Source organism: Emiliania huxleyi (assembly GCF_000372725.1).
Source record: "Emiliania huxleyi CCMP1516 unplaced genomic scaffold EMIHUscaffold_57, whole genome shotgun sequence".
In the NCBI taxonomy this organism is placed as follows: Eukaryota; Haptophyta; order Isochrysidales; family Noelaerhabdaceae; genus Emiliania; species Emiliania huxleyi.
The window spans coordinates 451,284-467,102 of record NW_005197722.1 but is presented as its reverse complement, the minus strand read 5'-3'; the positions used below and the strand labels follow the sequence as shown (position 1 = coordinate 467,102).

Below are 15,819 nucleotides of genomic sequence, written 5' to 3'. Positions count from 1 at the left end.
GTAAAGAGCGCGCGGATTCGCGGAGACTCCGCTGGCCTCCAGAGACTCGGCTCGAGTGCCCCTCTACCTTGTGATACGATAGCGTAGGCGCACGTGGGGGAGTGCGGAGTTTACGTGTGGCGTGCCGGATGCGCGGATAATGTATGTAGAATGGAGAGGGCAACGAATTTCGACGTTTTCCTTTGCGTCACCGTCCAAGAGACCAAGTGTGGGGTCGGCATGTTGTGCGAGTATATGGGACACGATGTCTCAAATATGAGGGGTTTTGACTCCTACCGGCTCCTGACGCTATCCCTGGCAGCTCTAATGACCAGGATCAGTAGTGCTATGATAGAGGGTGCCCATACTAGCGAAGGAGCTGCCACACTCGCCCGGACCGTCCCCTTCTGGGGCCGGTTCCGCAGCCCGCGAGAGCCGACAGCGGGGCCGTGCCGCGGGTGCCTACTGCCGAGTGCCAAAAACACTGCGCCGTCCCGCCATCACCTACAGGCTGTCTTGTGTGATGGTTGGGATGTCCAAACGCCACCATCTTGGCTCTTGCGACCTCAAACCCGCGAGCTGTATGGGTGGTCCTGACGTCGACAGACGCCCGATGACCACGGTGAAGCTGAGCCGGAACGAGTCGACAAGTCTCGTCTGAGCCCGTGGCGGTCGCCGGCTGAGTCGCTGTGCACGGGCCGGCACCTCAGGCGTCACCTCCGCAGCCTCAGGTCTCACACTCCATCACCTCCGACGGGACGCCTTCGATGGCACGCTCGGCGGCGACTTTGTGGCAGCCCCACAGCGAGCGCGGCGTCGAGCCTAATCGGTCTGGTCGGTCGGCCGCACTCCCTGGGTGCCAGGGAGTGCGGCCGACACGCGAGCGGTGCTTCCTGGCAGCGCGCGCCAGCTGTGGGGCTGCCACAAACTCGAGTCACGCTTTTTTGGGACATTTTCGACGCTTTTGTCCCATATACTCGCACAACATGCCAGGGATGAAAGGACGGCGGCACGCCACCACACACAGCAATCTCTCTCCCGCAAAGGGATTTTAAGGAGAGGAGTGTGGTGCTAGCCCCTAACCGTCGCCCACACCCTTGGGCGTCTGCACCTCTCCTAGCTCTATTCGCACAGTCCCTCGCCGATTCTTCGTCCCGCTCCTTTCCTTTACGGGCGGGCCATTTCTTCAAAAAACGCATTGCCGATCTGAGCGCTGCTGAGCGCGCGGCCGCGGGTCGCCTTCATGCCTAATGCGCCCCCGCGACCCCCAAAACGAGCCCGCGCTATGCTCGTCCCATCTTATGCTGCTGACGCTCGCTCGCCGCCGCCTGTAGAGGATGTGTCGGCAATAGTTGTCGGTGATTGTGGGCGGAACTAGCGTGCTGTGTATTGCTCTTGCCGTGTGAATCCAATCCTGGGGGTGGACTACTTTGTTGCTTGTCTCAACTTTGTGGCGGAATCTTGACGAGCTGTCGTGCGGTCGGTCGGGTCGCGGTACTCGCGCCCTTGAGTCTCTTCCTGCCTCTCTTATCCACCCTGGGCTTTGTAGGAAGTCCTCGGCTCGAGTGTCAACCAGCACGCCTACCCAAACATCCACATCGCCCTCGAGCCGCCTCTGCCGCCGCCGCACGCGCTGCAGGCGTGCACGCCGCCACCGGTGCGAGTCGCCCGACACGTCGTGAAGAACGCTCGCTTCTGCATCTTTAAGCGGCGGCGCAGCTTCCGGCTCGGCGCGGGATCGGCTGGCGCTGCCGAGGCCTACAGGCTCAAGTGCACGTCGCGTGCGCTCCGCTGGGAGCTCTGCGCGCGCGAGTGAGGCCGCGATACCATGTGTGGCTGCAGCGGCGCCACCGGCGCGCAAAACTAGTCCGAGCGCCGCCTCGGGTGCTAGGCACTGCGCTCCTGAGATAGTAGGATGCATGGCCCACACTGGCGGCCGGCAGAGAGCGCGCAGTCGGCGCACAGCAGCAGCAACCTGCGGCCACGGGCCATGAGACGCTAAATTGCGCGCATTGCTGCAGAGGCTCGCGCGTGGCGGGAGGGGCGAGAGGGCCGTGTCTGGCTCGCCGAGGCTGCACTCGGTCTGGGTGCTGGAGGCGAGCACACTTGTGTTGCGGGTTGGGTCAATGGGAGGGTGTACAGTTGTACTGCTGATTCTGCAGCCATGTGGAATGGGTGGCACGGCGCCGCAGAAGGTGCTGGGACTGCCATGCAGAAATGCTGCCATGTGCAGTGCGCGGCGGCTTTGGAGCTCGCCTCGGGCGGTTCCCACAAGTCCGTGCGGAGGTCCTGGCGGCCAGCAAGTCGCAGAGCACGCCGCGCAGCGCAGAGCGCGCCCCGGCGCCGAATAAGTATATAAGATTTTCTGCACCGAGGTGGAATTTTATTGGTACCAACAGGTACCTGGCCAACCTTCCGCTCCCCTCGTATCGATGGAGCTCTCCCTGAACCTTCCCGACGCCCTCGCGCTCTGCACCGCCCTCCGCTCTGTCTCCTCCTCCATCCGCGCGAACCTCTCGAAGCGCCTCGCAGCACAGTATACCTCCGATTCCTCGTCCGCCTCCGCCTCCGCCGCCTCCGAGCCGCGCTCGATTGACAAGAGCGGCGTCGAGATCCAGACCGAGGCCATGCAAGTCGCCCTGCTCACGCAGGGCCTGCCGTCAGACGAGCGCACCCGTGCCGCGGTGCTCGAGGCGCTGCGGCGACACGAGGCGGAGCCCGCGGTCGCCAGCTTCCTGCACTACTGGAGCTCGCTTGGGCTCGTGGCGGGCGTCTACGCGGTCGGCAGCGGCGGCGAGGTGCAGACGGCCTTCGTCGACTGGTACAGAGGGCCGCCCGGCCAAGCGCGCTACCTGCCTTCGCTCGCGGCGGTGCGCGCGGACCTCGAGAGCTTTGTGCTGCAAGGCTGGGCGCCGGCCACGCCGCCGCTCCGGCGGCGCGACTCCATGACGACCGCGCTCGGCTCCTGCTTCGCCGACGAGATCCGCATCTGGCTGCGCGCGCGCGGCTACCGCGTCAACGGGGATTTTCGGACGGGGCATCGGTACCCGCATGCGGAGGACAGCTCCGTCCCTCTGCTGCAGTGCTCCGCGGGGCTCGTCAACACGTTCGTGCTGCTGCAGCAGTTCGAGTGGGCCTTCGAGGCGCGCGCCTTCGACGACGACCTCTGGCACGGCGCCAAGGGAGCCGTCGTCACGCCGACAGAGGAGGCGCTGCCAGCCGCGAGAGCGAGAGAGAGGCCCTTCGAGGCCCGGGGCGGCGGCGATTCACGCACCTGGCCGTGGGCAGGCGAGGCTGAAGACGAGGGAGCTCTTCGAGCAGACCTCCCTCTTCATCATCACGCTCGGCCTCGCGGAGGTCTGGTTCCAGCGGCGGCGGCCTCGCGCGGCCGCGACGCGGGCGGAGGCGGAGGCGGACGGGGCGCAAGAGGCGGGCGGCGGCGCTGCGGGCGGCGAGACGGAGTGCGACGTGCTGTGGCGCGCGGTGCCCAGCCACGTGTATGACCCGGGCCGGCACGGCTTCCGCGTCTCCTCCGTCGCCGAGAATGTGGCCAACTTGCGCAGGATTGTGCGGCTCATCCGCGAGCACGTCCCGTCGGCGTCGATCGTCTTTACGCTCTCGCCGGTGCCGCTGGCCGCGACCTTCCGCGGCGTCTCCTGCGTCACGGCAAACAGCGCCTCCAAGGCGATCCTCCGCGCGGCGGTGGACGAGCTGCTGCGCGAGGTGCACGGCGGCGGAGAGCGCGGCGGCGGCGGCGGCGGCGGCGGCGAGGGAGGTTGCGCCGGCGGGCTGTACTACTGGCCGGCCTTCGAGATGATCAAGGAGGGCTTCACCGAGCCGTACTTGGAGGACGGCCGCCACCCCAAGCCCGAGGTGATCCAGCAGATCCTGGCCTTGTTTGGCAAGCACTACCTCGGCGGGGAGGAAGAGGCAGGAGGCGTCCCGGACCCCGAGGACACTTGACACCGCTGAGCGGACAGCGATAGCCTACTCCACATGTACCTTAAGGTTGCTCCCGGCCCAGTGGGGATTTTGCTACTCCGGTGACCGTCTAAGGGCCCTAAATGGCCTGCAATGCCATATCTTTTGTGCCTATGTTGTAGAGCACTTTAAAAAACTAGTATGTCTTGGACCCAATGGAGTGAAAAGTTTCTCGATGTACGATGAGGTGGGGATCCGTGAAGAGCCTGGTGAGCTCAGATTCCCAGATTCTCTCCAGATTCCCCTCGAAAACCGCCCCTTTTAATTCATTGCGGCCGCGGGTTTGCTCGGATTACTTTCCCTCGAAGACATACTAGTTTTTTGGCGTTCCGGAGAGAGATTGTGTTTGAGAGAGAGAGAGAGAGAGAGAGAGAGAGAGAGAGAGAGAGAGAGAGAGAGAGAGAGAGAGAGAGAGAGAGAGAGAGAGAGAGAGAGAGAGAGAGAGAGAGAGAGAGAGAGTTGTTTGTTGTTGTGTTTGTGTTTGCGTTTTCCGGTGCCTACAAAAAATTTCCATGGAGCTGAACACAGGGTTTGCGGCGGTCACTGTCTACCAGCGGGCACAGTGGGCCGCGGACACCCGTTAATGACCTAGGGTGAAATTCTCAAAAAGGTGCAGCACTTCTAGCCGACATCGACAAAAGTCCCTCTCTAGCCCCGCGGCGAGCGGCCCCGCCGGAGGCGAAGAAAATTTCGCCATCTAGCGCTCGCAACACATAGATTTGTGCATAAATCAACACCTCCAATCTTCGGGGGAGTGACGGATAAAGGCGTGCGAAAGAGCTAATGAATCCGAAAGCAGCGAATCCAAGTGATGGCCCGCCGCAGGCGAAGAAAATTTAGGGTTGGGGTTCCCCTATGCCAAAGAACTCTTATTAGAGGATTTCGGCGGCCGGCGCGCCGAGGCACAGCGGTTCGCGCTGCCTGCTCGCGCTGGTTACACCGTTGCTGTGGCCGTCTTCGTCCGTATTGTACACCGAGCTGGCGCCACAGCAGAGTACAACAACGGCTCGGACTAGCTGCTCCACGGTACTACATCATCAGAGGGCCCGGCAAGGTCCACGGCGGAGCTGGCGGTGGTGGGAGTGGTGGTAGGAACGAAGGCGCACCTGTCGGCGATTCACCGCCGTTCGTTCCCGTCTCTCAAAGCTGGTTACACCGTCGATGCGCACATCGAGGCGCTCGTGGACGAGAGAGACGTCGCCTCCTCTTTCGTCCCGGGGCACTGTTCACGCCGGAAGGCCCCGTACACTGCCAAGTACATTAGCCTTCATCTCTCCTACCGCCGGCCGGGAGTGCAGCCGCCACCAGTGAGATTGTCCTCGACGTTGGCACCTGCGAAGTAATGAACAACAGGCAGTGCGTCATATGGCGCTATGATAGCCCTGCGGTGGACGTCCTCGACGCAGACGAGGCGGAGCTCATCTGCGCGGCGCAGATCGCCGACTGTCTCTCCCTCCCTGCGCGAGTGGTTGCACCACCCTGGATGAGGCATCTGGGCTGGGGCAGGGCCGTTAGTAGAGGAGGGCGACTGAGGGCGCGAGGCCGCCAATCGTCAAAGTCTGCTGCGACTGACTGTCGGTCACTGACTGAGCAATGAGCAATCGCATCGGCGGTTTCACTCACGCTCACAATCGGGTTACATCCAGGTCTCTGTGCGGGATGTGCTGGGGGGCTGCCCCCCAGTCGATTGCCGCATAGTTCGTCGATGTAACCCTACCAGAAAGCTGTATTCACACCTACCCTTCCAAAAAAAGAAATGTCCCTGCTTTTGTCGAAGATCCGGCGGGTTTATCGGAGCATCACCCCCTAAAGCGAAAAGGCACAAAGGTCCAAAAAGAAGAAATCCGTGCGCTCCCCGCGTGCTCAAGCCGCTTCAACCGCTTCGACGCTGATGCCGACGCGAAAGCTCGCCAACCCGCTGTGGGCGTTCGCCTTCCCCACAGTTGGCGCCGCGCTCACGATTATCGCGGCTGTCGTCGCCGCTGCTGCCGCACGCCGCCTCCACCGCCACCACCGCCGTGGCCTCTGCCGCTCGCGCCCGCCTGCTGGGACCTTCACGCTCGGGTACTGGGACATCCGCGGGCTCGCGGCGCCAGCGCGGATGATGCTGGCGTACAGAGGAGCCGCCTTTGAGGACCGCACGTACTCTCTGCAGCCGCAGGAGGGCGGCGGCTGGGGCGCCCCGGCGTGGTTTGACACGGACAGGCCACCGTTGCGCGAGCGAAACGCCTTTATCAATCTGCCGTACCTCGTCGACCACGAGAGTGGGATCGTCGTCTCGCAGAGCACTGCGCTGTACCAGTTCCTCGGGCGCAAGCTGGGCCTGATGGGCGAGAACGAGGCCGAGCGCGCGGCGACGGAGCAGACGTTGGCGCAGGTGCCCCCCCCCACAACCGCGCTCCCCGCAAAAGCGTCAAAGCCAGGCGGCGTGAGAGAGGAGGAGAGGGTTGTCGCCCCGAGCGGTGAGCCCGCGCCACGTCCCTGCAGAGCTCAGACCCAGCAGGCCCGGGCACAGCAGGCCCGGGCACAGCAGGCCCGGGCACAGCAGGCCCGGGCACAGAAGGCCCGGGCACAGAAGGCCCGGGCACAGAAGGCCCGGGCACAGCAGGCCCCCCGACGGTGTGCGCCCCTCCCCCACCAGGCGTTCGACCTGAGGAACGAGTGCGTGCGCGTCGTCTACCCGTTCGCCGGCACCTCGGCCGAGCGCTTCAGCGCAGCGCTGGCGAAGCACTTGCGCGCCGTCGCTGCGCCCTCGGCGGCATACGACCGGTTCTCGCGCTTCCTGGGCGACAAGCCCTTCTTTGCGGGTGCTCTCTCCTCCTCGGCGGGCGGGCGGGGTGGTGTGAGGGCGGTGCCTTTTCTTACCCGGTTTTGCTCCTTGCAGGCTCACGGCCGACGGCGGGAGACTTCCATATCTGGGAGATGCTGGACCAGCACGAGCTGATGGCCTCCTCTGCGGGCCTGCCGTCGCCGCTGGAGGCGCACCCCACGCTTCGCGCGTTTCACGCTCGGCTGCGCGCGCTTCCGCAACTGCAGCTCTACTTTGACTCGGAGGCGGCGCACCTGCCGTGCAACAACCGGATGGCACACTTTCGGTAGCTCTACACTGTACACACATGCTACTTGCTAAGGCCGTAGATGCTTGTGCTTGGACTTGGTTTTTCCTCCTCTCCAAATAACCAAAACATACCGAGCGCTGCTTGCGGCCGCAACACACCGCACAGTCTCTAGAGTCTAGTGGGCCTCCACATCGAGGAGGCCTCCGCGCTGCCGCGCGTGTTCGCCGCGCCCCGCCTGCTCCGCCGCTGCCTCGCCGCCGGGCCAGAACGCGTGCGCCAGCAGCCCGAGGTACCTGTAGCGCGGATGGGCCTCTACTAAGCAACGCGCTGCCGGCACAGAGCCCGGCGACACGCGCGGTGCGCACGAGTTGATGAGGACAAGATAGGGGAGCTGGAGCTTAAGCCAAACGCCGCGCCGGCTGTGGAGCGCTCGGTAGAGGGTGCCGCAGAGCCAGAGGATGCCGACGACGGCGGTGATGGCCACAAACGCCTTCTCGCGCTCCGTGTACGTGTAGTCGACCTGCTCGCACGTGTGATATCACCCGAGATGACTCGAGATTACCCGAGAGTACCCGAGATCGAGTCGTCGACCTGCTTCCAGCCGAGCCGCTGGACGGCGCGGGCGAGGAGGCAAGAGAGCCAACTGCAGCGGAGAGGCGGTGGGGGCTTGGGGGGGGCATGACGCTGCTCGGCGGCGGCGAGGATGAGGCGAGCTCGGTGGACCTCGTGTAGTCTCGGGCAGTCTTGGGCAATCTCGTGTAATCTCGTGTAATCTCGCCTCCTCTCGACACCTCTCCTGCGCTCCTCCTCTCTCTCTCGGCCCCTCCCGGCCCCTCCCGGCCCAACCCGGCCCCTCCCGGCCCCTCCCGGCCCCTCCCGGCCCAACCCGGCCCCTCTCGGCCCCTCCCGGCCCCTCCCGGCCCCTCCCGGCCCAACCCGGCCCCTCCCGGCCCCTCCCGGCCCAACCCGGCCCCTCTCGGCCCCCCCCGGCGAGGACTCACAGGGCAATGCACGCGACAGCGCACGCGAGGCCGACGGCGACCGTGTCCTGCTCGTGCACCGACTCGCCCGCGCCGCTATAGTGCGCGAGGAGCGACTCGGACTCGGTGCGGCCGAAGGGCGGCGGTGCGGCGAAGAGGAAGAAGACGCCTGCCAGTCGGGGGCCCTCTGGTGGAGCTCGGGCACGCGCGTGCCCTCTCCGGCAAGGAAGAGACGGCGCCGGCGGCGAGCAGCTTTGGCGCCCAAAAGGCCGAGCAGCCGAGCGGAGCGACGCTCTCGCCCCCGCGGGAGGAGCTCCTGCGCGGTGTGAGATATGGGGAGATATGGGGAGATATGGGGAGATATGGGGAGATATGGGGAGATAGAGAGGAGCTCCTGTGCGGTGTGGGAGCCACGCGGTGTGAGAGCACGCGACGTGTGAACCACGCGGTGTGAAGACAAGCGGCGGGGGTGTGCGCTGGGGAGACCGTGACAGTGTGGGCGCGGCGGCCGCACACATCTCTCGGCCGCCTCTCGACTACAGCGCTGCGCGGGAGCAGGCGCACGCACATCGAGTCGGCGTGCGCCAGCCAAAACAGGAGGAGGAGGGCGGAGAAGCAGGCCTGGCGGGGGAGGAGGAGGAGGGCGGGGGGAGGCACAACGAGGGCGGATGAGGTGGAGGCAAGAAGGAGGGCGGAGGGTGAGAGGAGGAGGGCGGAGGAGGCAAGAAGAAGGGGAGTAAGAAGGACGGCGGAGGAGGAGAGGAGGAGGGCGGAGAAGCAAACCTCCGCCCACGCCGAAGCGGCCTGAAGGGTGAGGTCCCCCCCGCGCGCGAGGCAAGCGGCGTAGAGCGGGTCGTTGAGACCGAGCAGCAGCAGCAGCAGCGACATCACCCAAAAGTGGGCAGTGTCTGGGGCGGTGCCGCCCATCGCAGCGCCTGCAGGGAAGGCTCCGAGAAGGCTGCTGGAGGGCGCATGCCTGGCAGGGCGAGGGCACCGCCGGTGGCTGCGCCGTTCACGAGGAGCGTCAGATCTCGGGGAATCAATCTCGAGGAGGAATCTCGAGGAGTCTCGGGGAATCTCGGGGAATCTCGGGGAGTCTCAGGGAATCTCGGGAGTCTCGGGGAATCTCTCGGGGAATCTCGGGGAGTCTCGGGGAATCTCGGGGAGTCTCGGGGAATCTCAGGGGAGTCTCGGGGAATCTCTCGGGGAATCTCGGGGAGTCTCGGGGAATCTCAGGGAATCTCGAGGAGTCTCAGGGAATCTCAGGGAATCTCGGGGAGTCTCGGGGAGTCTCGGGGAGTCTCGGGGAATCTCAGGGAATCTCGGGGACTGAAGCGCCGTACGCGAGGAGCGTCGCCGCCACGCCAACGGAGAGTACGAGCCTCACCGCCGCCTGCACGCCGCTGAGGCGAGATGCAGCCGAATGCCCGAGGTACGGCCGAGGTACGGCCGCGATACAGCCGCGATATAGCCGCGCCTGCACGCTGCTGAAGGCAGCCGGCACGTAGGTCAGCCTGCGGGGTGCACAGGAGACGTCAGAGGTGGGCTCGGCATCAGCGGGGTGGAGGGGTCGCGAGTCGTGCCATCCAACCATCAGAGAGGGAGGGGGGGAGGGAGGGAGGGAGGGAGGGAGAGGGAGAGGGAGAGGGAGAGGGAGAGGGAGAGGGAGAGGGAGAGGGAGAGGGAGAGGGAGAGGGAGGGAGAGAGAGAGAGAGAGAGGGAGGAGGGAGGGAGAGAGACAGGGAGCGAACGGCAGCCCGCGCACGCGCGCCGAAACTCGAGCTGCGGTGGCGGATCCCTCTCCGCGCCTTTGCTCCGCACCGTCAGCTCGTACTCGCTGTACCCCTGCAGCAGGACAGGAAGCTGCAACACCGGGAGCTCTGCGCTGGCCGCGCCCATGCCGCCGGGCCGAGCAGTCGAGTGCGCGAGCGGCACCAGCGTGCCATGCGCCGCCATGCCGAGGGCAGTTGCCTCGTACGAGCGTGTCCGCTCCTCCGCGTACAGCGTGAGGAGGAGGAAGCGAGTCATCTCGCCCTCTGGCAACAGCGTGAGGCGCGCTGTGCCGTCCGAGGCTCGCAGCCTCAAGATTTCTTGCTTGGATGGAACCAGCGGCAGCGACGCGCTGTACCTTCCTCCGTTTGAGCTCAGCACGACCTGCGGGCGGCGAGAGGGACAGACTAGCTTCGCCAAGCAGACGGTGCTGAAATGCGCAAGCGCTCACCGTCTTCAACGGAGGGCCGGCCAAGAAGACATTGACGACCGAACACACAGCGAGAGGCACGACGAGGAGGGTGCACGCCACGCAGGAGTAGCTTAAACCGCACATGTCGCGCAAGCTCACGGCGCCATGGCCCAGGGTTCGGACTTTTTGGTAAGGTATGGTAGGGTCTGCGCCCTGGCGCAGCGAACAATACACCCCCACCCGCACAGGACGTCGCCTCTGGCCAGCAGGACCATACCCCCCCACCCCCCACCCCACCACACGAGCGCGCACAGTAACCGTCGTGTTAGGCCGTCCGGTCGTGCGGCACGTGTTCGCGCGATGCAGTCTGCGCGAGGTGACCCGCCGGCAATCGTGCTCACCCCTCAGAGCATGTCCGCAAAGGCCGCCAGGGCCTTGCGTGCCGGCGCAGGCGCGGGCGCAGGCGCGGGCGCGGCCGGTGCGAGCGCGGGCGCGGGCGCGGGCGCGGTCTCCGCCGGCGCCGCCTCCGCCATGGTCACCTCGGGCGCGGGCGCGGGCGCGGTCTCCGCCGGCGCCGCCTCCGCCATGGTCACCTCCGCTGGAACGGCCTCCGCCTCCGCCGCCTCCGCTGGCGCCACCTCCGCCTCCGCCATGGTCACCTCCGGCGTCTCCGCCGCCTCCGCCTCCACCTCCACCGCCTCCGCCGCCGTCGCCTCCGCCGCCGGCGGCGGCGGCGCGGCCACCGTGGGCGCGCGCGCGCGCGCCATCTCGAAGGGGTTGCGCGGCTGGCCCGAGTTGTGGGGGCTCTTGTAGCACATGCCCCACTCGTTGAAGACGTTGTGGTCCGTGTCCGCGTCCGAGATGACGCCCTTCGGGCAGCCGTCCTCGGGCTCGTCAATGAGCTCGCGCTTCTCGTCGAGCAACTTGAAAGGACCATCGTGGCGACAGTTTTGAGCGCCTTCAGCTTGCTGAGATCGTGGTCGTCGCCACGGAAAGCGTCGCTTGTCGGAAGCCTCCCGTCTATCATGCGGACGGCATGCGGTGCAATCGCAGCGTCGAGCTGTGCGACGCACGACGCAAGCGTACCAGCGCAGCAGCTGCGCACAGCGGCGCGCTCGGCGTCGTCGGGCAGCGAGCTGTCCAGGAGCCGAAGTTGAGGCGGCGTCGCGGCGAGAAGGCCCGCGACAGTATCGAAGCGGCCGGGGCCGCCGTGAGTCGGCATCAAACTCGCGGCGTTTCGTCGCCCCCCGCATGTAATGGGAGGTGAGGCGCCACAGCTGCCGCGCCAGCAGCTCGTCCCACCTGTTCGCAATGTCCTGCGGCACCTGCGCCAAGTCCTCGCTCGCCGGCTCGCCGTACCCGCAGGAAGCATAGTCGGCCGCCATCGGCAGGAACGTCTCCTTGTACCAGACGAGCGGCGGCGCCTCCGGCGCGGCCAGAAGCGTGGCGCGAAGCTTGTCGCCTCGATGGACGCACGGCGTCGCCTGGATGGCCTCCAGCAAGTCGATCAGCTGCACCGCAAAAGTGACAAAGTCTGCAAAGAGATACGGTCGGCCAGAGGGGTAGAGCTGCCCGTCCTTTGGCCCGCCGGTGTAAATGTCGTAGTCCCAGCACCACAAGCGCTCCGACTGGTAAACTCGGTGGGCCGTGGTGGTCAGCAGGATGAAGGCCGCACTCTCGATGAGCTTGAGCTGGTGTGCCGCCGTCTCAGGGATGCTTGTGCACACCGGCTGCTCCAGCCCGGTCGAGAGGAATGATGTGCACTGCTCGAGGGTGGGCCCCGGCGTGGGCGCAAAGGCGGCCGGGCCGTGCGGCGCGGCGGCAAGAAGCAGTGCGAATAGCTTCCCGGCCATTTTGTCGTCAGAGGAACCTCGATCTCGACCGCCCTCCCCGGCCCTATCGAGGAGTCGCTTGACGCCCTTGGCTATGCCCGGTCCGGGTCCTGCGCGGTCCGCGCGCGGCGACGGACTGTCGCCGACTGTGTGGGCTCGATGCCCTCACGAGGCTCCACCTGTCGGCGGACAGCCGGCAGCAAGAGAAACCGCAGTGAGCGGACCCCACTGCTGTCAAGACTCAAAAGTCCGTCGACCTAAAAGACGCCGCGGACAAAGAGGAATTTCGGCGGACGCCGAAATTCCACACATGACTGTGAACACATCCACAGTCTACTAAGAGCATAGCCGTCTACTTAGAAGCACCAAAAGGGCAAGGCATACCGGTCGCACTCCACACTTTGGGAGCCACAGGGTTCCTGGCTTCTACCCCCAGTATGGTAGTCTTGCTTAATATATCGAGGTCTCGCGAGTTTTGGGGGTTCTCGGCGCCGCGACAGCGCTGCACATATGACGAACGGGGTACGGCTTTAGAGTAATCGGTAAGGTCAACAGTCAACCCTTCTCCACGCACACAAAGAAACTAAGTTATGCGGCAACAGGGGGGCGACCCTCGCGACAGACTCCCCACACCCCGCGGACAGGGGTCAGGGAGGAGCCCCACGCAGCACTGTGCCGACTGCGGCTCTAGCCGCACTGGGGACCCTCGTCCCACAGCTTCAGCTCGTCGCCAGAATCGCCATCGTGTGGGACGTGAAATGTGCTCTTGCCATTCCCCTTCGTGCTTGACGGCGCCGGCCAAAACTCGGCGTCCACCTGCTCACCGCTTTGCCGCATGCGTTCGCGGTGCTCCTTATAGGCGGCGCTGTACCGGTCCTTCGCCTCGCCGCCCAAGACGGGAGAGTGCTCGATGAGGTGGCCTCCCGTGAATGCGAGGATGTCGCGCTGGTACCGCTCAACGAAGCTGAGGTGGGCATGCCACACCGTGTCCAGCGGCCCAGAGGGCGAGAAGAGCTTGGAGTCCCAGTCTTGGTGCTCCTTTTTGAGCGCCAGGAAGTGGCGATACTGCAACACGGCCTTCTCGGCCCAGCGTTCTGGCCTGCGCGGGTTGCGCGCGAGGACGACGAGTTTCAGCGCCTCCCAGTTGGGGAGCGCGCGGTCCTGCTTGTAGCGGGGCAGATCTTTGACCTTCTGGTCCGGCTTCCATGCCGAGAGCACGGTGTACAACTTGGCCTTGTAGTATGCCGTAGCCTTGTAGTCTGATGGGTGAGTGCCCTCGGGGATGTAGTCCGGGTCCAAGACCTCGGGGATGTCGATCAAGGCGTAGGCGCAGAGAACACCACCCTGATTTTTCTCCCAAGCATTGAGGCGCACCGTCTTCCTCGGCGTGGAGAAGTCGCACACAAACTCTTCCGTGCCGGCGTCATGAACCGCGACGAGCCTCCGCTCCGAGGATTCCAGTCCGAGGCCAAGCTTGAGCGAGCTGATCGGCCCTCCCTCGTCAGGCCGAGCGAATGTGGCCGTGAACTCCCACGTGGAGGCCTCCTCTGAAAGCTCGGTGTCGCCGTATGCTCCGTTGGCGTCTGTGGCCCCTGGCGCCAACTTGCAGAGTCCGGTGCGCAGGTCCCGCAGCATCGGCACGTCGAGAGTTCCGACGAACTGATCCGGCTCTATGACAGCCGTCTTGCATGATGCAAACTTGTACTGGATCACGACCTCCTCGGTATACCCTGGCGCGGGTGCGGCAGAGGGGCCAGCAGCGCCGCTGCTGCCAGCGCCGACGCCGTTTCCGCTGACGGCGACGTCAAGCACAAGGCCAGAAGGCAGGCCCGGGGAGAGGGCCACAACGGCGCCGTCCCTCGCATCCTTCAGAGTGAAACTCTCGCCCGCCTGCAACCCGAGCAGCCCTTCGACCGTGGCTCGGAGGTCAGACGTGCTTGTGCCTGGAGAGTAGAAGGCGAGAGGGTCTAGCTCCTTTCCGTCACGCCGGAGGGTCAACGTGACACGCGTCGGATCGTCAGCTTTGCGCTTCTTCCGTGCGGGCTGCGAGGACATGCAATACGCTCTCGATGCTGCCTTTCCACGGCGCCGTCAGCAGGGCAAAGCTTTCAATGGCCGTCACCAAATTTCTGACCTTTCGTGTTTCTTTTTGAGTGAGAGGCTAGCGTTTTAAGAATTCTTTCTTGGATTCTAAGAATTTCGGCACTACTATGAGCACGGGTCCTTCGAGTGAGCACTTCCCAAGTCTCACGTGCCGCTTCCTGTCTCCACATAGGGTTGTACTCTCCATAGGCGCGCTCGGCGCCGCCCATCTCCGCGATGTGTTCTATCGGAGTGAACTGGTGCAAGGCAGCTTCTTGGAGCACTTGGAGTGCAGTCAGAGAGTAACCGCACGCCCAGGGCTGGGGAGCTTAGAAGCGCACCCAGCGGGCCGGACGATTGGTATCGGGCTACGGGCAAGAGAGCCCTGACCCCTAGAGGGGGTGCGCGTTCGCACAGGGAAAGGGTCATAAAGTAAACACGGGTCTCCGAGGGTTAGTCCGCGCTCCAGGTTTCCCCTAGCGGCGGAACGCCCCCCGTCTACTCGGAGCTAAGAAATACCAGACACGCACACGACGACATCCTCACTCGACGTCACCCCTCAGGGCCCCTCCGTTCGGCCTCCCCACCCTCGATCCGGAGGGGCTCCCCATCCCCTCTCCTCCCGGTCCCCCCCCCCCCCCCGCGCTTCCCGCTGGTTGAGCAACTGGAACCTACGGACAGGTTCCGCATGCAACCGGACATTCGTCAAGCAGCTCCTTGGCGCCCACAGCGACTTCGTATATCCAATATTCGCATGGTTTGTGGGATGCCGCATACCATTGGCACCCGTCACCCCAAGAGTCCAGCCATGTGTCGCTGTCCTTGCACGCAGGTTTTTTCACCCAAGCAGGTGCAGCGACGGGTCGAACAGGAGTCAGGACACCCGGTGGCAGCCGAGGCATTTTGGAGCAACGGCTAATGCTGGTACCTAAGCGCCGACCCTCCAGCCCGGCAGCCGCGAGCGCCTCTTCCGCCTCCGCCACCAGCTTTTCCGCCTCGCCCGCGTCGTCAACGGAGAAGGCCGCGCATCCCACCTTGGCGAAGCACAGGTTGTGCTCGAGGGCCTCCGCGTCAGTATACGTCGCGGCGCCGTCCCAGACCTGCACAAGCCCTCCCGGGAAGGCAAGCTCGAAGGTGACGCGAGTCTTAGAGAAGCGCTTGACGTGGCTGATGGAGAGCGAGGCATGCACGGTCTCATTTTTGCCGCCGTCTGGCGCCCCGTCGCTCTTGTAGGTGACCGTCATCTTCTCGATCGACGCGAGCTGCTCGGGCGAGAGAACCGGCGCGACAAGGAGCGGCAAGCTCGTCTCCGCCTTGGCCACCGCGACCACCTTGCCGTCCGCATCGACCATCAGGGTCTCGCTGACAAAGGACTCCTTCGCGAGCACCGCCGCCGCAGTCGAGGTGCCGAGCGTGGTGCACGCGAGGATGACGCAGCCGACCAAGGAAAAGATGGCCAGCTTCTTGTAGAGGACGCGCTTCTTTTCCGCCGACAAAAAGCCCGAGAGGACGGAGTAGAACTCTTTGGTCGAGAGCCAGCCGTTCCCGTCCTTGTCGGCGGCGAGGAGGCAGCCGTGGATCTTCTTCTCGGCGTGGGAGACATCGCCGTTTCCGTCCACGTCCGGATCGAGAGAGGAGAGGGGGATGCGAACTGTCTCTTGCTCCACCTCTGGCGGCGACTCCGGTGGTGAGGGCGGCGTGTGGGACGGCTTGTTGTCCATCAT

At 65.0% G+C, this 15,819-nt stretch overlaps 5 protein-coding genes across 5 annotated transcripts in view; 3 read left to right on the top strand and 2 right to left on the bottom strand.

Moving 5' to 3' along the window:
• Positions 1-1,795, top strand: part of EMIHUDRAFT_104170 (hypothetical protein) — a gene marked incomplete at both ends in the record, with an annotated part of 4,620 nt that extends 2,825 nt beyond the window's left edge. Inside the window, one exon of the mRNA XM_005765034.1 lies at positions 1,529-1,795. Within this exon, the coding sequence (XP_005765091.1) occupies positions 1,529-1,795 (267 nt within the window). The remainder of the gene's footprint in view (positions 1-1,528) is intronic.
• A 616-nt stretch (positions 1,796-2,411) lies between these two features.
• On the top strand, positions 2,412-3,942 carry EMIHUDRAFT_104169 (hypothetical protein; the record flags this gene model as incomplete). Its single annotated transcript, XM_005765033.1, has 2 exons — positions 2,412-3,170; positions 3,268-3,942. The coding sequence occupies 2 exons, from the start codon at positions 2,412-2,414 to the stop codon at positions 3,940-3,942; spliced, it is 1,434 nt and encodes a 477-aa protein (XP_005765090.1).
• A 1,909-nt stretch (positions 3,943-5,851) lies between these two features.
• Positions 5,852-7,059, top strand: EMIHUDRAFT_67016 (hypothetical protein; the record flags this gene model as incomplete). Its single annotated transcript, XM_005765032.1, has 3 exons — positions 5,852-6,337; positions 6,602-6,700; positions 6,808-7,059. The coding sequence occupies 3 exons, from the start codon at positions 5,852-5,854 to the stop codon at positions 7,057-7,059; spliced, it is 837 nt and encodes a 278-aa protein (XP_005765089.1).
• A 957-nt stretch (positions 7,060-8,016) lies between these two features.
• EMIHUDRAFT_464823 (hypothetical protein) lies at positions 8,017-12,265 on the bottom strand (the record flags this gene model as incomplete). Its single annotated transcript, XM_005765031.1, has 6 exons — positions 11,507-12,265; positions 10,721-11,104; positions 9,751-10,153; positions 8,783-8,934; positions 8,564-8,620; positions 8,017-8,184 (listed from the first exon to the last, which is right to left on the bottom strand). The coding sequence occupies exons 1-6, from the start codon at positions 12,032-12,034 to the stop codon at positions 8,017-8,019; spliced, it is 1,692 nt and encodes a 563-aa protein (XP_005765088.1). The 5' UTR covers positions 12,035-12,265.
• A 435-nt stretch (positions 12,266-12,700) lies between these two features.
• Positions 12,701-15,819, bottom strand: EMIHUDRAFT_104166 (hypothetical protein; the record flags this gene model as incomplete). The annotated part of the gene is made up of 2 exons (XM_005765030.1): positions 12,701-13,956; positions 15,024-15,819. 2 exons carry the CDS (start codon positions 15,817-15,819, stop codon positions 12,701-12,703), a joined length of 2,052 nt encoding a protein of 683 aa, XP_005765087.1.